Here is a 22,371-nt window from a genome sequence, read left to right on the forward strand (position 1 = left end):
ATGCCAATTTATTTGAAAGGGAGTGTTTAATTCCACACTATTGGCTAGTTTCAACTGTTCGCTGCATTTCAGGTGCATATTTTCATCTTCTAGAACGTATGGCATTATGCCATAATAAAGAACCAAACATGAAATAATGCAGTACGGGTACTCTAAGAATATTTACGTATGAATGTGCACTTTAAGCCGAATTATGCATTTTAGTATGGTTCACAAAATTCCCGCGCTCTTAGAGTATCCTCTAATGTGTTGTTTCTTTTATGACATTCTGTAAGACGCTTGTTATCTGGCGCTCTCTGGCAGCTGCTGAAGCAAACCTATTTCTAACAGGTCGCAGGAAAATATTGTGAATGGTGCTTTGAAAAGTGTTACTTTCAAAGTAAATTTCCTTTTACGCAAGATGAACTGTGTGTGAGAATGTACGATGAATTTCTTAAATCACAAAGTGTTTGACTCTCATTTAAAAATCAACTCTTTGAGTATGATGATTTAGAATAATTTGGAGCCCAGAAGATCTGACATTTATGTCATTCTTAAACATTTTACTGGCACATTTGTGTGATGCATGCGCTAAAAGGGGCAACATTATATGTGAAAGCTTTTCTTTTCTTGTAGCAACACTATGTATATTAATTTAAACCATTAATATTCCCTATTTGTGTGTTCGCGTTACGTAACAGTGATGTTGCTATTGGCTGACTACATCATGTGTCCTATGTTCTGAATATCCGCTGTCATCGGCTGGTGAGATCGTGACGTGCGCTATGACTGGCTTACAAAAGTGCATCGCAATTAAGATTTCAGTGCTCTGGAAAGTAACGTGCGGTGTTTGGTGGAATTCAAACTTTCGTAATACGAAAATATGCAGTGTACATGTTCCTGCACGTCAGAAATCTTCCCAAAACATGTTTTGTTCCCTGAGTTTCGTTTTCTAAAGTGCCGGTAAATTCTATGCTGGTGTATAAAACCATAACCGTTCAAAAGCCTGATAAGTTTTACAGTTCTGAGGAAAAGTATACTCTCACTTAACACGGAAAAGGTGTATTTTCACCCGGGAGGAAATGTACTTTTAACTGGGAAAAATCCGGGAATTGTTTTTCCTCATCCACGTATACACCCTGTTAAGGAACCTTTTATGCTGCTGCAGCTATAAACAAAACAATAATTGATGTGACTTCCTAAGTGCTAGTTAATTTGTGTTGAAGCCTCCATACAAAGATTTCTAAGCTCATCACACACACAAAGTTTTGTGGACAAATGATAGTTATATATATATTATGAGTTTGGTGATGAAGTAGTAACTCATTTTGTCATCTTTAATTTTTCCTTCCCAAAACAAAATATAATACCTAGGAGGTGGCACAATGTCAACTATTATTCTTTAAAATACTGTACACCATGTGAATTAATCATTGTTTAATGTTGATTTATTTTTATTATTATTAAATCTTGTAGGCGTGCATCATTTGTTTTCAGTTTGTAAAAACAGACATAATGTCTTATGGGATAACAGCAATCAGTGATTCTATAATTTAACTTAAAATCCGTTACTTAAAATCCAAATCCAGCAACTTTCACATGCTACGTCACATGTGATGTAGCATGTGAAAGTTGCTGGATTTGGACGGGTTACTCCTGTAACTGAAATATCAGATCTGAAGATGGTTCTGAATGAACCGAAACCGGTCATATGAATTAAAAAAAAATTTGCAATCAAGACGGATTTTAAGTAACATTCATTTTCAGACTGAAAATGAACTTTGGTTCCAACAATTGTGCTTCTATTTATTGTTGCTCACATTTTAATTTATGTGTTTCGATATTTCTCTGTTGTTCAGTTCGCCTTATTGTTTCTCTCGCAGTGGTTGTCGCATCTTCTTTTACCTAGTCGCTTCCTTCAATATGTGTTGTTGACACCTAATGGTTTTGGGTTAATTCCAGGGAACCCTGATACCACAGTATGTCGTGATTTAAATTGCAGATCCATCTCACTCGTGGTTGTGTGCAGATTTGAGAAAGCCAAAGGTGCTTTTTAAACCTGATTATTGTAGTCAAGTCTTTTATCTCTCTATAATTTATAATAACCCATTCCCTCACTTCCCTCCATTACCTGACTGACAGTTTCTTGCTGTGTCTCACTTAAAGACCCAGAGGATTGCCTGATTTAAATTGACTACATCTACATCTATACTCCGCGAGCCACCTTACGGTGTGTGGCGGAGGGTACTTATTGTACCACTATCTGATCCCCCCTTCCCTGTTCCATTCACGAATTGTGCGTGGGAAGAACGACTGCTTGTAAGTCTCCGTATTTGCTCTAATTTCTCGGATCTTTTCGTTGTGATCATTACGCGAGATATATGTGGGCGGTAGTAATATGTTGCCCATCTCTTCCCGGAATGTGCTCTCTCGTAATTTCGATAATAAACCTCTCCGTATTGCGTAACGCCTTTCTTGAAGTGTCCGCCACTGGAGCTTGTTCAGCATCTCCGTAACGCTCTCGCGCTGACTAAATGTCCCCATGACGAATCGCGCTGCTTTTCGCTGGATCATGTCTATCTCTTCTATTAATCCAACCTGGTAAGGGTCCCATACTGATGAGCAATACTCAAGAATCGGACGAACAAGCGTTTTGTAAGCTACTTCTTTCGTTGATGAGTCACATTTTCTTAGAATTCTTCCTATGAATCTCAACCTGGCGCCTGCTTTTCCCACTATTTGTTTTATGTGATCATTCCACTTCAGATCGCTCCGGATAGTAACTCCTAAGTATTTTACGGTCGTTACCGCTTCCAAAGATTTACCACCTATGGCATAATCGTACTGGAATGGATTTCTGCCCCTATGTATGCGCATTATATTACATTTATCTACGTTTAGGGAAAGCTGCCAGCTGTCGCACCATGCATTAATCCTCTGCAGGTCTTCCTGGAGTACGTACGAGTCTTCTGATGTTGCTACTTTCTTGTAGACAACCGTGTCATCTGCAAATAGCCTCACGGAGCTACCGATGTTGTCAACTAAGTCATTTATGTATATTGTAAACAATAAAGGTCCTATCACGCTTCCTTGCGGTACTCCCGAAATTACCTCTACATCTGCAGATTTTGAACCGTTAAGAATGACATGTTGTGTTATTTCTTCTAGGAAATCCTGAATCCAATCACAAACCTGGTCCGATATTCCGTAAGCTCGTATTTTTTTCATTAAACGTAAGTGCGGAACCGTATCAAAAGCCTTCCTGAAGTCCAGGAATACGGCATCAATCTGCTCGCCAGTGTCTACGGCACTGTGACTACACTCCATTGCCTTAGGTTTACTTTTGTTCATATTAATCTTGATGCATCAAGACGTCCTACCAACCGATCCCTTCTTCTAGTCAAGTTGTGCCACAAACTCTCCCCAATCCTATTCAATACCTCTTCATTAGTTACGTGATCTAAATTTAGCGTTGGGGGGCAGCGTGGAGGGTAAAAATCGTAGAGGGAGACCAAGAGATGAATACACTAAGCAGATTCAGGATGATGTCAGTTGCAGTAGGTACTGGGAGATGAAGGAGCTTGCACAGGATAGATTAGTATGGAGAGCTGCATCAAACCAGTCTCAGGACTGAAGACCACAACAACAACAACAACACACATTAATCTTGTCTTCTTTATAAACAGTATCCAATGAACTGATTTTCCAAGTCTCTCACTATCTCTGTCAGAATTAAAATGTCATTGACAAACCTCAAAGTTTTTTATTTCTTCTCCCTGATATTTAATTTCCCCTGCCAAATTTCTCCATAGTTTCCTTCAAAGGTTGCTCGTTGTGCAAATAGAACATCAATTGGGATAGGACCCCATCTCACTCCCTTGTCATGTGCCGTGTCCTTTTCATTACCTTAGACACTGATGGATGCAATTTCGTTTCTGTTCTGTGCTCCCTGTATGTTACATCTGGTGGCTTCAAAATTTTGGTGTGTGCATTCTAGTCAAAATTGTCAGAAGCTTTCTCTAAATCTACAAATTAGCTTAATGTAGGTTTGCCTTTATTTAACCTATCTGCTAAGGTAAGCTGTAGGGTCAGTATTGCTTCACATGTCCTTACATTTCTGAGGCAGCCAAATTGATCTCCAATGTTGTCTTTAAGTCTTTTCATTTTTCTGTAAATAATTGGTGTAAATATTATGAATTCTCGGTTCAGTAATGTTTGCATCAGCACCTGCTTATTTTGGATTTGAAATTATTACATTCTCTTTGAAGTCTGAGGACATTTTACCCATCTCGTATATCTTGGGTGCCAAGTGATGTGGTTTTGTCATTGTTTTCCAAAGTATTCTGACAGAATGTCATCTAATCCAAGTTCCTTGTTTCCACTTGATCTTTCAGTGTGCTTTCGTATTTTTCTCTCAGTATATCTTCTACCTCATCATCCTCTAATTTTTCTCTGCTATCCATAGTAGTATGTCAAGGGTCCTTATATAGTCTGTGTATTGTTTAGTGCCATTTCTGCTGACTATAATTAAGGAATGGAAATGTAATAAGTTCTAAGTGCAGTTTTTTCACAAAATGGATCTTTAGTGCTAATGTGTTCACGTTACTCAGTCATATATCCCTGGACATATGCCTTGTCATGGAGAAGTAATAAAATGCAAGAATAGATTGCTACTTATCATGTAGAGGAGGCACTGAGTCGCAGACAGGCACAGTGGAAAAGACTGTTAATTTATTAAAGCTTCCAGACAGTCTTTCTTTTCCTGTTGGAAATGCACACTTTCACACTAACACAGCTGACACACCATGTCCACTGTCTCAGGCCATTACAGTCCTACAGCAACTGTGATTGACAGAGCAGCAACCAAGGGTGGGTGATGGGGGTAAGAGGTGCCATGAGGTGGGGAGGGGGAGGAATAGCAGAGTACATATGGGGAAGAGCTAGTGCTGCCTGGTGGAGTGTGCAGGATCAAGGTGGGGACAGTATATGGCTGTTAAGTGAAACATCATGAGTCGTAAGGTTGTGCTGCTTTCTGCTTGGGGGGAGGGAGGTAGAGAAGCGGAAAGAACTTCTTGGTGCATTGGTGGAATAGACGACGTGTATAGTACTGGAGTGGAGGTAGGAAGGGGATAGGTAGGTGGGAGACAGACTAATGAAGGTTTAGGCCAGGGAGAGTTAGAGGGTTATGGAAACAGACATGTTGTAGGGAGAGTTCCCATCTGTGCTATTCAAAAAAATTGGTGTTTGTAGGCAGACTCGAGATGGTAACAGTGATTTAGGAGCAGTTGATGGAGGAGTTCTTGAGGTCAGGCAGGGTTCATTGTTGGATTTGGTTTGACTCCGATTGGTGGCGAAAGTGTTTCCCCTATAGGTATTGGGAAGAGAAGAGTCTTCAACAAGTTCATAATGATTGAACTAGTGAGTGGTGCCAAAGGTAGTGCCTTTGGAAAGGACAGATACTCCTGCAAGGCTGAGGCTTTTGGAGGACATTTCATGACACTGTTGTGGGTCTGTTTTGTTTCTGGATTTTGAATGGTGATGGGACAGAGTTTCTAAGTGTGTAGTAAATGTTGTGGGTCTGCAAGGCAGGGTTTGGCAACTATAAGGAGAGGTTTGATGGAGACTCTTGCAGATGTTGTGGATAGTGGCAGGTGTGACCTCTGCCTACAACATATCCTTCACTCCTGCAATGCCCGTGACCCATACATTCACTAGTCCCTGTTCCCACTGACTCATTCCCATCCCTACTCCAGTACCAACCATGTCATCTACTCTGCCGAAACACATGCTAGTCCTTTACCTTCCCTACTTCTCTCTTTTCCCTCCCACTCCTAGTGATGTAAAATATCTGGGCATTTATAAGTTGGGGAAAATGCCCAGGATAAATGACCAAAATTCATAAATGCCCAGGAATTTATGCATTTTACAGATTAATTGATAATGGGTACTTATGAAAATGTTTAAACCGATATGTGTTTAGTGGCTGGGTAACCAAGCTGAAAAAGCTGCTTGAGAGTTAGGGGAGAGCTAGGAGGGGAAATAAATTGGACTGTAAACATAACTTTTTACACATTAAATTAGGTCAATTTTATTTTCACAGCAGTGCAGTCATATGGAAGTAGTTAAGAAAACGGCAAAATATAAAACTATAGTCTGACTCAAATTGCTATATCTGACAAAGCATTTAAAGTACAGACTATCACTATGCAGCTGTTCAGGGTGTGTGTGTGTGTGTGTGTGTGTGTGTGTGTCAGAGAGAGAGAGAGAGAGAGAGAGGGGGGGGGGGGGCATTATAAACAATAAGCAGCTGCCAGCAACACATGCTCTTCCTTGGTGCTGCAAGTTGGAATGGATATACATAGGGTTAAGTGTAAACATTTACAGTGGAACTTCGATTTTACATTCTCTGATTTTACACTTTTCACGATTCTAAACCATAAATTTATAACCTCTGTGAAAAACAAAAAGATTAATGCTAAAAAATCCCTGATTTTACATTTCTTCCTAGTAAGTTTTATCTCTATTCAAAGTTTTATTTGATGTCTCGCTTGACTTTGTCCTGTTTTCCTCTTTTTGACATTTAATGTGACTGAACAAGTTAAAAGTGGTTCAAAAGACAGATGGTTCGCAGCACAGGTGATGGTAGAATTAAGGGAATATTTTAGGCCCTTGTGGAGAGGGGAGGTGTGAGAGAGGAAATGCTAATGTAATCCACATTCAGTGTTGCCAGCACAACTTGCAACATTTAGTTTCACTGCGTAGTTACGATACAACTACTGCTGGGTTGCAGCGGTTATGAAATAACAAGACAGCTGACGTGAAGTGTTCCGGACCGAGCCAATATCTTTTTTCGGGTCATAGAACTTGGTCTTATCTTTCTTTCATGTACTGTATTCAGCAGCAATATCAGTTGTTGATCTTTTAAATTCAAACACAGAATCTTGAAGAATATGCTTGCTCATAATTGAGGGAGCATCATCCATTTCTGGCTTGTGAACATTTATTGGCTGGCGACTTGTTAAGTCACCCAATAGCCTGTGCAGCAATCACCTACTGGATGTGTGGAGAGGTGGAGTGGCCCTTCAGCCACTGGAGTGCAAGTAAGGGTGAAAGCATTTGCGAAGTGCTGAAAATATACTATATATGCAGATGATGTGCTATGACAGAGATGTCGCACGGAAATAGAACGGGTTTTGCAAAAGCGCATTTGAAAGACTTGTGTTCAAATGTGAGATGATACAATTGCAACAACTACATACAGTACTCATGTATGTACATTGCACCATATACTGTAGGTCGTAAAGATTGGCAGCAGTGATAGAGCGCATGAAACGAAACTGTAGCATCTGAGCTTGCTTTCAAATTTACATTTTACACAGTGTACAGGAATTCACTGAGCCGACTTCTAATAAGCTTGTAACATCAAATGGGGAGGTAAACTTATTTTTTCACCTCTGTTTCTCTCATAAAGTCTGAAATAACACTTTACACCTGATGGTGAGCAGATGAAAGGCTGCTTACAATAAAAGCATTGAACAAAAACATCAATGGTGGCAAAGTATGTCATGAAGCAGATTCCACATTCATGTTTATGGTTTAACCAATTAGCTGCTGTGGTGTTTTTTGTTTTATTCAACATGTTCATCAATTTTTGCGTTCTTCTGGGTGATCATAAAGTATGATCTCTCAAAAAATGCATGTTTTGAACATATAGTTTGTAGTTGAAGCGTGCCAGAAAACAGCTCGATTACCTGGTACCCATACACCAATTTCAATTTTTTGATAAGTTTTTACTTGCTTTTACACAACTGTTATTTTTTAAGAACTGATGAAATTCATTACCACGAATTATAGTATAAACATTGTATTGTACATTTAATTTCCTTGCTTAGACAGGTTTTATACAAACTATTGGAGAGGACTGTGATTTTTTTTTATCATATATGCCATATTGCTCATATTTTTAATGTTTTACCCAATTCTGCATTTTCCTCGAATTTGCATTTTTTGAGTGTGGGTTGCACAAAAACGTAAAATAGGGATTTTACTGTACTAACTTTCAGCATCAGTAGTATTGTCCCATCCCCCTGAGTTGTGCTTGTGTGAATGTGTATTTTTTTCTGCTACAGGTGGAGGACTTTATCAGAAAGCTTTAACATTTTAGCAGTCTTTTTCAATGTGCCTGTGTGTGACTCAGCACCTCTTCTACAAGCTTACTCCATCCTGCGCTCTCCATTGTTTGTCTTGGAGAAAGTGTTCCACAAATTCGTGGTCTCTTTGCCAAGCAGTGCTGTTTGGCATTCAAAGTGCCATGTGTCAAGGTCCCCTCCAGTTAGTAGATGCACAGTTGGTGTGATAAGCAGAGTGCATGTAAGCTTTTGTATGTATTAGCAAGACATCTTTGTAATGGAGGGAGATAATTTTGGCCTCAAACATAGTAACAAAAATCTTGAGAAGTGAACAGGCAAAGGGTCTGCAAAAGTCACATATAGGAGGGGGGGGGGGGGGAGATTTGGTAAAGGGGCACAAAACAATGAGGTCAGTAAGGTATTACTAATGATCTGATAACACAAACTTTCTTCATTTACTGAACTCACCTAATGAACTGCAAGTAGTATTTGTGATCTCACATTTAATGTTTGAATCTTTATGAATGACTGGATCAGTTTGTAGAGTATAGTTCATAGAACTGTTTTAGGCTTCGTACAATGATATATCATTTCACTAGAAGTACAAATTTTTCAATGAATATTACAGAATAGAGAGTGAAAATGAATCTACCCAGATAGTCGTGCTTGTTAAAGTACCACTTCTAGAATGGGGAGGTGCACAGACTCCTGATCAAATCCTCTTGGTGGATTAACAAGGACTGGTGTAACAGGCAGCCTGGATGTGGTTTTTAGGCTGTTTCCCACATCCCTGTATATTAACATCGGGTTGGCACCCAAGGCCTGCCTCATTTACTTGATTCAGAAACATTTAGAAACTTTTGCTCGCCTTCATATGAATACCACTATATGTGGTCAGGCTTAACTTATTCTGTCCCTGGGTATAATGGATTAGTGACAGGTAGGGTCAAATCCATTTACAACCATGTCGACCCTGCACTGTTGCAGTACAAAGGCACGAGGAGGAGTGAAAGTGAACAAGAAATCAAACTGTGTGGGCTGGTACATATAATCTAGCAAGCAGTTGTCTTCAGTTAACATTGTGTTACACTGTACCTGATACTGGTGGTGGCACTAAGCAAGTTTGCAAGACAGCTTTCCAATAAAGTATTTGGACTCAGACACACACTTTTGCAAGCTCTTCAGGCTGGAAAAAAGTAATGTCTATATGAGAAGGTATCCTTAATAAGAAGGCCGGCTGTTAAATGTGATGGATAGACAGCAAGTTAAAGATCACATAAAGGACATGATGAAAGCCATTAATCAATCAAAGTTGAGTGAAGAGCACATGAACATTAAACTGTATAAAGAACTTACATTTCATATAAGGCAAAGTCTCCATTGACTTCTGTTTCTTACAAATTTATGCGTTAGTTTTTAAGAGAGATGCAACATGGGTTCTTTCGCAGTTCTCATATGTACTTGTGTAGATTAAATGATATTTAGTTTTCTGACCTGAGGTGAGAAGGACACACAACTGCAGCTGTAGTTGAACAGGAGATTCATCATAAAAATTATAAATATGCAATGGATTTAATGTGTATTGATTCAGCCAAGTCAAAACTCCCCAGTTGTGTAAACACTGTCATATTTATTGATATACAGTACTGTTCCAACATTAACACATTCCAGTATATACACTCCTGGAAATTGAAATAAGAACACCGTGAATTCATTGTCCCAGGAAGGGGAAACTTTATTGACACATTCCTGGAGTCAGATACATCACATGATCACACTGACAGAACCACAGGCACATAGACACAGGCAACAGAGCATGCACAATGTCGGCACTAGTACAGTGTATATCCACCTTTCGCAGCAATGCAGGCTGCTATTCTCCCATGGAGACGATCGTAGAGATGCTGGATGTAGTCCTGTGGAACGGCTTGCCATGCCATTTCCACCTGGCGCCTCAGTTGGACCAGCGTTCGTGCTGGACGTGCAGACCGCGTGAGACGACGCTTCATCCAGTCCCAAACATGCTCAATGGGGGACAGATCCGGAGATCTTGCTGGCCAGGGTAGTTGACTTACACCTTCTAGAGCACGTTGGGTGGCACGGGATACATGCGGACGTGCATTGTCCTGTTGGAACAGCAAGTTCCCTTGCCGGTCTAGGAATGGTAGAACGATGGGTTCGATGACGGTTTGGATGTACCGTGCACTATTCAGTGTCCCTCGACGATCACCAGTGGTGTACGGCCAGTGTAGGAGATCGCTCCCCACACCATGATGCCGGGTGTTGGCCCTGTGTGCCTCGGTCGTATGCAGTCCTGATTGTGGCGCTCACCTGCACGGCGCCAAACACGCATACGACCATCATTGGCACCAAGGCAGAAGCGACTCTCATCGCTGAAGACGACACGTCTCCATTCGTCCCTCCATTCACGCCTGTCGCGACACCACTGGAGGCGGGCTGCACGATGTTGGGGCGTGAGCGGAAGACGGCCTAACGGTGTGCGGGACCGTAGCCCAGCTTCATGGAGACGGTTGCGAATGGTCCTCGCCGATACCCCAGGAGCAACAGTGTCCCTAATTTGCTGGGAAGTGGCGGTGCGGTCCCCTACGGCACTGCGTAGGATCCTACGGTCTTGGCGTGCATCCGTGCGTCACTGCGGTCCGGTCCCAGGTCGACGGGCACGTGCACCTTCCGCCGACCACTGGCGACAACATCGATGTACTGTGGAGACCTCACGCCCCACGTGTTGAGCAATTCGGCGGTACGTCCACCCGGCCTCCCGCATGCCCACTATACGCCCTCGCTCAAAGTCCGTCAACTGCACATACGGTTAAAGTCCACGCTGTCGCGGCATGCTACCAGTTTTAATGACTGCGATGGAGCTCCGTATGCCACGGCAAACTGGCTGACACTGACGGCGGCGGTGCACAAATGCTGCGCAGCTAGCGCCATTCGACGGCCAACACCGCGGTTCCTGGTGTGTCCGCTGTGCCGTGCGTGTGATCATTGCTTGTACAGCCCTCTCTCAGTGTCCGGAGCAAGTATGGTGGGTCTGACACACCGGTGTCAATGTGTTCTTTTTTCCATTTCCAGGAGTGTATTACAGCAGGCAGCTAAGTCACTACAGTTTTGAGTATTCATGTCAGTTGCTTTTGTGGTATGCGTGGTAAAAGTCTTGTTGCACAAGATAGTTTAGATTGCTTCATTTATATTCAAAATCTTTAAGGTTTGAAAAGAGAGAATGCAAGTTTTTGGTGGTTGGATGCAGCTTTTTGAGTTGACAGATTTTGCAGTTACAGGGAAATAGTTAATCATGGCCTTTGTTCCGAGAGATTTGCACAAGTATATTGAGTCTGTTAAAGCTATGAACACATCCTGATGTGTAAACTGACTTTTCTGATTTTAAAGATGTCAATGCAAGCATGGAAGACCTACGGTATGAGCAAAGTGTATCAAACTTATGTCTCAAATAACTATGAAAACTCTCTCTACAAGAGAAGAATGGAAAAATGTCATTTCTTTCAAAAGAGAAAAGACTATGGCTGATGTATGCTGAGTCGTGTTTCATCTGAAATACCACCTGTATCTGTCACTTGCAAAACACACACCTGTAGACATTGTTGCTATTTCTTCCTCATTGGCACAGAGAGTTCTACAGTAAAATTTGCAACATATTATCTGGAAAATGGAGTTGTATAAGAAACAGAAGTCAGTAATTTTTACCTTCTCCTGTTAAAAAAAATAATATAGCGAAATAGTTTTTGTTTTATTGCAGTTATTGTTTAAAAATTATTGCTGTGATTCTGTACTTGTATTATCACAAATCGCATTGCTTTGGTATTAATTGCAGAAACAAAAACTTTATTGGCACCTGAAACCAGTCATTTCTTGGTAGGAAACCTAGGATGTTCTAATGAATTATTTATTTTCTGGTTTCTCATAATTTTTTATGGGGGTGAGATGCACAGGGTGAGATGCACAGCATAATTGTATGATAGAAGACTTCAGATTTTTGGAAATGAATAAGTTATGTACAAAAGACATACTGCCTTTGGTTCACAGTGCTAAGTTTAAATTTCACATTTAGAACATTTGATATTTCTACTCCACAGTTTTACTATCATGATATTTGTAGGATTACACCTATCTTGAACTAAAATTTTCCAGGCATGCTGCTCTTATGGCTCTTTCAGCAGTGGGTGAAGGTTGCCATAAACAGATGGAGAATCTTCTACCACAAATAATGGAAGGTGTGCTCAACTTTCTTCGGGATCCTGTAAGTATGACGTCAATTACCCTTTCTGTACATGAAATTTAGAAACAGTCACAGCTTTGGCCTAGTGTCATAAAAGGTTTCCATGAATCTGCTACCCTTGCATATTAAAATCTAGGTCGGACAGATTATACATAATAATAACTCTTTAAACTTAATTTTAAACAGCATAATATTAATGTTACTGTCTCTGCACCTAAATCTACACTGTGCAAGCCAGTTTACATTGTGATGTGGACAATTATTGCAGGTATCGTAATCATTTCTCCCATCCTGTTCAATTTGCATATGCACATAGGAAGAATTACTCTTGGCAGAACTCCATATGAGATCAAATTTCCCTATTTTGCAATTGTGATCATTTTATGAGACTTTTAACTTTAAATCTATCAGTGCTGCACAATACTTTCCATGTAGTGTTAGCCACTGGGGTAATTTTTGAGGCTAATGAATTAAGTTGTTGGATTTTCTCATATGTTTGTGATTGTACCTTGTATTATTTTAGACTTTTATGTAGAAATTGAGTTTCTGATTATTCCCTTCAAAATCTTGGAAAATGTGTGGGATTACTATTCCTTAACCTTGTTTACATTAATGTTTTTTACACCTCCCTAGCTGAGGGGCCAGCGTGTTTATCGTGCAGGGGCACTGGTTCGGTTCCTTTGTGGTTTGGACATTTTCTCCATTAGGAAGCTGGGTGGTGTATTGTCCTCATAATTTCAACAACACACAAGTTGTTCAGTGTGGCCTCACCTGAAAAGACTTGCCACTTGTCAGCAGAACTCCTCCAGGTGGGGTCTCCCTGCCATCAATGCCGTACTTTCATTTCATTAATGTTATGTTTTTATTTGCATTAACATGTCTACTTTTACAATTGTGATAAAGCCACATATTCTGTCAAAACCTGAATTAGGTTTTTTACTGCTAAAGTCTCCACACTTAAATTTTGGGGTGCAAGTCTTTGGAATTCTTTTCAAAGTTTAAACTTTTTTAACTTTTTGGAATGTTGGTAACATGCAAACTTCCTTTTTGGGCTGCTTTTGCAGAGTGGTTTAGTTTTCCTGATTTTGGGATTGAAATATTTTTTCTTCACTCTTCAGTGTCTCCTCTATAGGTAGTATTTCTTTACTTCTTCACGCAACTACCATATGCAGTAGTTGCTCTGTAATACTGCCAAAAAAATGGATTGGGTGTGTATGCAGTCGTTCATTTACAAAGTGTGTGCTTTATCCTGGTCTGGTTGAGTAATGTTATAAGGCCACTGTGAATAATGAACCTTGCTGAGGTGGGTGGCTTAAGGGCTTCAATAATACAAATTGCTCTATTGTAGAGTGAGAGGTATCTGTAGAGAGGTCAGACAAAGCTGTGATTAATGAAGAGGGCAGCAGACTCCTCAGTTTTTACAGGGAAACATTCTGGATGATTGAGTGGCCTTTTGACATTTACCCAGGATGCTCCTGCTATGCTGGCACTGCAAATAGCTGAATGCAATGAGTAACTGTAACTGTTATTTTACCCGAGGTTATGCAGCTGTACTGTATGGCTTAATGTGTGATGGCATCCTTTTGAGTAAAATGTTGTGGAGGTAAAATAGTTCCCCATTTGAATCTCCAATTGAGGATTACTGAGGAGAATGCAGCCACCAAAAAAAAGTAAGAGTTATGTGTGTCAGAATGCGGATTGTTACATTCCATAATCCTCCAACCGCAAGCAATGTTGTGATTTTTCTGTATAAAATAGATCAATTTTATTCAATAATTAGGATAGTTACAAGGGGTGTCTTGAAGAAATGTAAGAAGAAACCAAAAACTAAATACCAAGAATCACTTCATTTTCTTCATTTCAAATTTTAAAAATGTTTCCCTCATGTTGGAATTTTTTTGGAATAAAATAATTGCATTGAATAGAGGCTGATCAGGAAAACACCGGTACTGAAATACTTTCTTGTAACATATGTTCTGCTGTTTCAGCATGGTCTCATAATAAGAAAGTTCTTGGTTAGCACTGTCAGTGCCATTCTTTCTATCATTATAGCCATGTATCAACTGAGGTCCCGTTATTTCATCGCCTTTTTGTTTCCGTTATACATGATAGTGCAATTTTTTTCATTTGAGCACCATGACTTTATCTCTTTGGAATGCCCCGATCTTCCTTTTGTTAAGTTTTGTGGCTACTAGCATGGTTGTTAGATCCCTTTTACTTGCTCAAAGAGTCCCCTTGATACCTGTTTTGTGTTGTAGCAAATAATGTTGCTGTTTGTTCCCCATCTCCCACTTAGACCAACCAACCGAATGATCGATAATTTCAGGTGATGTGTAGAAATGGTTACACAGTAGCCTTTGTGTAATAGAGAATCCATGAGATGTAAAACAGTTTTGGTAGATATATTACTCCTTAATGCTCATACAACTATGGTGTACTGTCTTTGCCAATGAAAAAAAAATTCTTTATGTAAATTGATTGAGAGTCACATAGAACAAATTATTTTATGTCAGAGCGAGGTCTTTTCCTTCGTAAATATTGTTACCAGCTGAGCCTTCCTTTCAGCAACTACAATAACAACAACATAAAGCTTTCATCCAAACTAGCCTTTCTTTCTGGAACTAAAGCTGATCTGAACTTGTTTTGTAAATATTCAATAACTTTTTACGCTTTTCGTAACATGGGTTATTGTCCTAGTTGAAAGAAGTTATTATTTCACAATCAATCTGAATCTTGTCTCATGGCATGACTTTGAAAAAAAAAACTCAGAATACAAATTGTTTCGTTTGTGGTTCAGTGCCATTCTTGTCTAGGCAAACAGATTACACTTTGTAATAACAAAAAAAAAAAGCTATGAAAACTTTCCCTCCTTTTTCTCCAACATCCTTCCATTTCTTTGTCTTTTATTGTTTGAACTGCGAGTTTTCCTGGTATGCATACTTTCTGGTTTTAGTTGTTATAATATGAATCAACATATTGTCAAAAAATATTTCAGACTACTCAAGTAATGCAGCACTTGTATGTAAATGTCTTTTTTATTTTTATTCCTGGGTTTGAAGTAAAAGGGAAAGCTGCTGAAAAAGAAGGAAAGTTACATACATCAGTTTCATTCCACACACAGCAAATTTTACCAGAATATATTGACATACTGAGAAATAAAGTACCATCATTGGTCTGTAATTAAAAATATTTATGATCTGATTTGTTTTTTAGATAGAAAAACAATCAGTTAAAATATGTTGGTTTTTACTTATGGTAATTTCTGCTTGGTTTTTTGTCTACATCAGGAAACGCTTTCTGCTAGCACACCTTCGATTTCTTTCTTCATTAGACACTGATATTTGTGGTCTAATTTGTCAGTGCTTTGCAGAACTATGCATTCTTTATGTTTTACACAGTGCTCTTTTTCATATATCACTGTTATAAAAAAAAGTGTGCTGCATAAAACATAAATAAATGGGTAGTTCTGCAAAGCAGTGAACAGTAAGGTTCCAAGTATCAGTGTGTAATGAAGAAAGAAACCAAAAATGTGCTAGCAGGTGGTGTCCCCTGTCGTAGGCGAAAAATCAAGCACCGATTACTGTAGGTAAAAACCAACAATTTATCAATGGACTATTTTTTTATCTAGAAAACAAATCAGATTATAAATATCTTTAATTACAAACCACTGGTGATGCTTACTTCAAGGAAGCAACATGCATCTGGTGAGAAAAACACACATTTTCTTGTAGTTGTGAAGACAGAACAAAAATACTTTCAGGTATTGTAAAGCAACTATGTGTAATATGACTACACAAATGAAGAATGTTGCGATCTTTTCCGCTGTTGAGGTTTCACAGCTGAGTAATATTTGAGGAAATAATTTCAACATAACTGCATTACTGTGTCATTCGTGGTTTCAGATGATAGTGTCCATTTTTAAGTGACATCCAGTATTTGCAAATAGTAACATTAATTGTACAGCAAATGAAGCAGTATAATACATTTGATGATGCAATTGACGATTGTTGTTTAATGAAAAATGACATATTTTTCGTGCTCCGTAGTTGTAAGTTACATAATATTGATGTTAATTGTTAGCAACAGTTTGTTGCTTACAACTTCATGGTATCTCGCGCATATTTTAAAAAGCAATCAGACAGGTCATAATTTGTTGATTTCCATTGTCCATGATGCTTGAGAATGTATAAAATTCAACTCCTGATGTCAAAGAGCAACAGAAAATATTTGATAGGAAAACAGTGAATTTCTGTGTATAAATAGCCTAGAAATTGTATCCATGCCCTCTCGAATTGTATGGAAAAGCTGAATGCACTCATGCACACAGCTGGAGGGTTAATTGGGTAGGTACGTTAAAGAAGTAAAAAGGTGTAACTGTTAGGTTGAAGTTAAATATAGCGGTAGTAAAATAAGGAAAGTCACTGTAAAGCCTCAGAGTTTGACAGGAACAATGAAAAGTCAGTTACACATTTAGCTTTTGGCTAAAGCCAACTTCAGAAGATAAAACACACACATTCACAAAAGCAAGCACATGTAAAGCACACATGACTGCCATTTCCTGCAGCTCGGATCGGAATGCAGCTGTCATGTTGAGCGGCGGTCTGGAATGAGGCAGGGAAGAGGGAGACATAGCAGGGTACGGGTGGTGGTGGTCTTGGTGGTGGTGGTGGTGGTGGTGGTGGTGGTATAGGTATAGGTATAGGTATAGGTATAGTGCTGTCTGGGAGAGCGTGCATTGACTGAACGAAGACATGGGGAGATTGCTAGGTGCAGCTTGGGGGGAGGGGGGACGAGAGCAGCAGGGCAGGGGAAAGATGGCTGGCTACATTAGCAGAGGGCAGCATACAGTGGGTGGGGGAGAGTAGTTGGGATAGACCAGGCGGAAACTGTTAGCTGGAGGATGTGTGGACAGTAGGTAGCTGTAGGTTGAGGCTGGCATTATTTGCAGAGTGGAGAATGTTTTGTAAGCAAAATACCCATCTAATGGTTGCAGAGGGAGACTTGCAAAGTTTTCGTAAAGGACCCATGTCAGTAAATGTAACATTTGCATGTAAAATAAGTTTGAAGTTTCAGATCACTGTTAATCTTCTGCTTCACAATACACAGACAGCAGAGACAAAGGGCACTCACCTGTGTGCTCTAACAGAAGCCCACGGCATGGACAATGTAACAAATGTTCATCATTTGGTTCTCTTGTGCGTGACAGTGATCAGATCTTTGAACTTATTTTCTATCCAAATGGTACATTTCCAGACATGAGTTCCTTATCAGACTGTGTCTACTATAGTTCAATTCTTTTATCTTGGCGGTGCTGCGTTGCCAGTTGTACGCGCCAAGAGAAGCAGCGCCATAGTATAGTTCGCAAACTTACGTTTGGGGGGAGCGTGCAGTTTATGAAATAAAGCCACCACGGCTGCATTAATCCTTTCGCTGCTACACAGACGTGCTCCCCGCATTCCACGCTGTGCGTGATTTTGTCATCACTGCACTGTTTGCCTGTGCAGACACATGTGCTCTGGCACACTTAGCATTTGATTTCACAAAAACTATTGGTCCCAAAAATTTGATTTTTACACATCTTCTTGACTGATACCTTCCCCCCATAAGTGACTCAATTTTGTTTCGATGTTCAACACAGTTATTGTGCAGCATTAGATGTTGTAAACCATTGCACGAAATTTTGAAGAGTTTGCAGGGGTAAAAGTCCATAGCGTATACTTTCCGTATGGTCGATTTTAGTTGCCACTAGAAATTTCAGAAAATTACATTCAAACGAGTAAATTCATGAAGTAAGATGCTTCGATATTGTTTTTAAATAAAGAAAATATTAAGCACCGAACAAGGTTTGAACTCTGAACCTTTTGCTTAGCAGCTATACACTTTAACCTTTACGCTAACGCAGCTCGTCATCCAATAGATCTCCCGGAGGACTTTAAAATATCACGCAAAATACCGACAAACACTGTTGCTATGACTATGAATTACTCACGTTTTGTCCCAGTACAATAGGAAATAAACAATTACCGCTGTTCTTTATTGCGAAAAAGCGGTTAGTGAGAATGATACAAACACCTTTCCTTGCTATCGCCTGAATTACGAGGCTTCTTGCTTATTTAGCTTAATTAATTAATAGAATATGAAGCAATTGGTATAAAGAATGCTTTTTCCAAACTTTCTATAAAAGAAAGTCTGCTATCAAGACATTGCTTTTGTTCAATTACTCTATTTATGAATGAACGTCTCTAAAGCTGAAGACACTTGTCCGTGCTCTGCACTGCAGTCGAGCTCTGGCAACGTCGTTCTCTGTTCGTTGGTTGACTGTGTTTTGTGACGTCAGATGCGCAGAACGAACCTAAACTCGGCCGCTGTCGTAAATGACGCGCACTTTAGGTCCCCACTACAAGCCCTAGAAGCCTGCAATAGGAATTGTGAAACACCCTGCATAATGGAAAGAGAATTTTAAAACTAGATATGTGTGGGATCCTGCCCACTCGTCTCTTATAGGGTGCCTAGGAAGTTCGACAACATACAAGCAAATCATATAAATGGAGTTTATTACAGTAATTAAATTGACAATACTTAACTTTCGTTTCTACATGATGGGTCGGAAGCAATTGGCGACATGCAAATAATCGATGTCCTTTGATATGTACAATTTCCATGTAAGCTAATCACACAAGTTTATAAGCCACTGCTATTGTTAATATCACTGTGGCTCTTCTAGTGCAGCTCTACTCCTCTCTTCTAGTATGGCTGAGGCTAGGCGGCGTGTTGCTTTTATTCTCTTCTTGTGGAGGCCGCTCCTATCATGCTGACATCCTAGTCAGTGTGTTATTGGCTGACATCGTCTCACAGCTGTCTCTGCTGTATTGTTCTTGATCTTCGTGTCAACACTCGTCGTTACACCAGGACAATATGTACTCTGAACAAAATTTAGTGAAACAAAATAAGAGAGAACATTAATGGGTAGCTGTGAGACAGTGAATAGTGGAGACAAAATGGTTATGGGGAGAAAAAAAAAAAAAAAACACAAGGCCTAGTAACAATCCTTAAATTACCCAAGAAATATTTTTAGTTCAATTGACAAATGAGAAAGAAATAAAAAGAGCAGGCGAAAGAGATGCAGATTTCTGAAGAGATGGACAGAAAGGGAAAAATGGCTTAGTAGCTATGACTGGATGACAAGTGCAAGGTTGTAAAAGAATGTATAATTAGAGAATAGATAGATAAATGCTGCCTGTTAGAAAATATAAGAGTCCTTAGAAGAAAAGAAAAGGAACTGTATGAATTCAAAGAACGCATATGGTAAGCTGGTACTAAGCAAAAAAGGGGTTAGCTGAAAATTGGAAGGAATATATAGTGTGATTTGGTGATATTACAAACTTTCAGAGATGATGGAGAATGGCGAACTTATCAATTTAAGGCAGTGGACCATGGCCTGGAACAACAGTCAAGTTATAGGCCTAAGCAAAAATCATTAATACCTCTGATAGTGGAAGATAGGTAAGGGTACTGTTGTTTTTAAGATTGTTGTCACCTCTAAAAGTTGTCTACCCTACAGTCTTAGCACCAACAGTACTGGTACACGTGTTCCACTGCTAGAGAAATCAGAATGATTCTTCCGTAAAACCCAGACTCTAGGTCCCTTACCTCAGATTGATACATTTACTCTTCTCCATCATCCCTGACAGTTTGTAACAACATGGACTCGCCCTGTATAAAAGTTCCATGAAATAAATGAGCTTAAAAACAGTATTCTAGAAAGAGAGAATAAATGAGTGGTTTAAGTTGAATTGATAGAAATTAGAAGAATTTAACAAAATACTGGAAGAACTAGTTTGAAACAAGGCCCCTGGATAACCTACTTTCCCTCAGAATTACTGAGATCATTCAGAGAGCCAGCAGTGTTAACTCTCTATTTGGCAATGCTGCTCTCGCACTACTTCAGAGTTGCACACTGTTTTCTGCAATATATTTAAAGTTTCGTCCTTGGATTGGTAATGGTGTGTACGAGCAACATTTAAGCTATATTCTGTTGTCTTTGGTGAAAAGTTTCTGAACAGGGTGCATCTTTAGTGGACATTGTGCAAAGCTATATGAGTATCAGTTACCATTGTAGACAAATGTGCTAGCAAATTCTTACCTGGGACATTGTAAATAGCAAATAATGCAGTCTCTCTCTCTCTCTCTCTCTCTCTCTCTCTCTCTCTCTCTCTCTCTCTCTCTCTCTCTCTCTCTCCCCCCTCCCCCCTCTCTCCCTCTCCTCCCCCCCCCCCTCCATTCTTACACAACCCCTGCTCCCAACCCCTTGCGCCTCGTGGCTCATATCCCTGTAATACATCTAGATGCAAGACCTGTACCATACATCCTCCCAACACTACGACCTGCTTCTGTCCAGTCACAAACATCACGTATCAGTCATGTGATCTATAAGCTAAGCTGCAGGCACTGTGCTGCATTCTAGGTGAGCATGACAACCAACAAGCTGTCTTGTTTGCATTAATGGCCACCAACAAACTGTGACCAAAAAACAACTTGACCAGCCTGTTGCTGAGCATGCTGCCCAACACATTCTTCATTTCAGTGACTGCTTCACAGCTTGTGCCATCTAGATCCTCCACACCAACAACAGCTTTTCTGAATTGCGCAGTTGGGTACTCTCCCTGCAATATATCCTACGTTTCCGTAACCCTCCTGACCTCAACCTACGTTAGTCATTGTCCTTACCCATCTAGGCCCTTCCCTATTCTCATTCCAGCACGACACAGCCCTCTATTCCACCAATGCACTCAGGCTTTCTACTTTCATGTCTTCTGCCCCCTCCCCCACCCTCCGTCTTAACTTCCTCACTGCACCTAGCTGCCTTATCCTTTCCTCACCTCGTCCTTGCACACTCCCACAGCAGCACTTTACCATCCCCTGCGCACGTGTGTGTGTGTGTGTGTGTGTGTGTGTGTGTGTGTGTGTGTGTGTGTGTGACTAAGGCCTTGTTGGCTGAAAGCTAATTGTGTGGCAGTCCTTTAGTTGTGCCTATCTGCGACTCAGCATCTCCGTTATATGGGGAGTAGCAACTATCCTTTTCATAATATTGTCACGTTCCATTGTTTGTGAATAACTCTGTTTGTTACAGGGTGCCTCGAGGTCTGCTCACATTGTTATCATTTTTCAAATCTTGAAGCAATGCTTCCTGGCTTCCCTGTAGCTGATTTCTGGACTGCATCATTGATACAGTTCTCATATTTTCTAATGTATATGTCTGGTGGGTCTGAGATTTGCAACAAAATACAAAATCTACTTTTCTTTGCCAGGATACACTTCTTTTCCTGATGAGCATTGGACACCCGATATCAGTGTTGAAATTTTTACAGTACTTGGCTATCACATAGGTGTACAAAATGTACAAAAATCAAAATTTAATATTCCGTCCCACCAGAGATAATTAGCCATTCCATCCCACCAGAGATAATTAGCCCCAAACTTTACAAAAATAAAGATTTTTCAAATTTCAGAAATTTGTAAAAAAATCCAGGAAACATTTGTCAGTGTTTATGTTGCATATACGGCTAGCAGCTTATGATAACGTAACTGAAGAAAAAAATACACACTGATAAGCCATTCCTTGGTTGTTATTTTTGGGTCTAAAAAGTGGATTGTCTAAATTTTCAATACCACATTTCGAAGGTCATTTTGACTTGTTATTTTTGAATTTTGGGTATTTTAGGTAATAAGCAGTGTTGTAGAGGAGACTTTTTAAAAAATACTTCTGTCAATTGCAATGTTGTAACTTAACCCTGTGCAGGAAGATTCAAATTAACGCTAATGTATCCAAGTGGGAAACTGCTGTGTGTTTCAAAATGAAAATGGCCGCCATTCAGTAATGGTGAAAGGTATTTTTTTTAAATTGCTTTGAAGTTCTCAATTATAGGGTAATCACACATTTAAAAAAAAATTAGAAATGGTCAAGCAACCAACTTAATTTTGATTGGATCACTTCACTTGGATTGACCC

General features: G+C 39.8%; 1 protein-coding gene across 1 annotated transcript in view; it reads left to right on the forward strand.

Annotated features, from left to right (window-relative positions):
• LOC126162845 (importin-5) overlaps window positions 1–22,371 on the forward strand; it is a 164,262-nt gene that overhangs the window by 49,505 nt on the left and 92,386 nt on the right. The window contains 1 exon segment of the mRNA XM_049919608.1: window positions 12,276–12,384. Within this exon segment, the coding sequence (XP_049775565.1) occupies window positions 12,276–12,384 (109 nt within the window).

This window comes from Schistocerca cancellata, chromosome 2, assembly GCF_023864275.1.
Source record: "Schistocerca cancellata isolate TAMUIC-IGC-003103 chromosome 2, iqSchCanc2.1, whole genome shotgun sequence".
Lineage (NCBI taxonomy): Eukaryota > Metazoa > Arthropoda > Insecta > Orthoptera > Acrididae > Schistocerca > Schistocerca cancellata.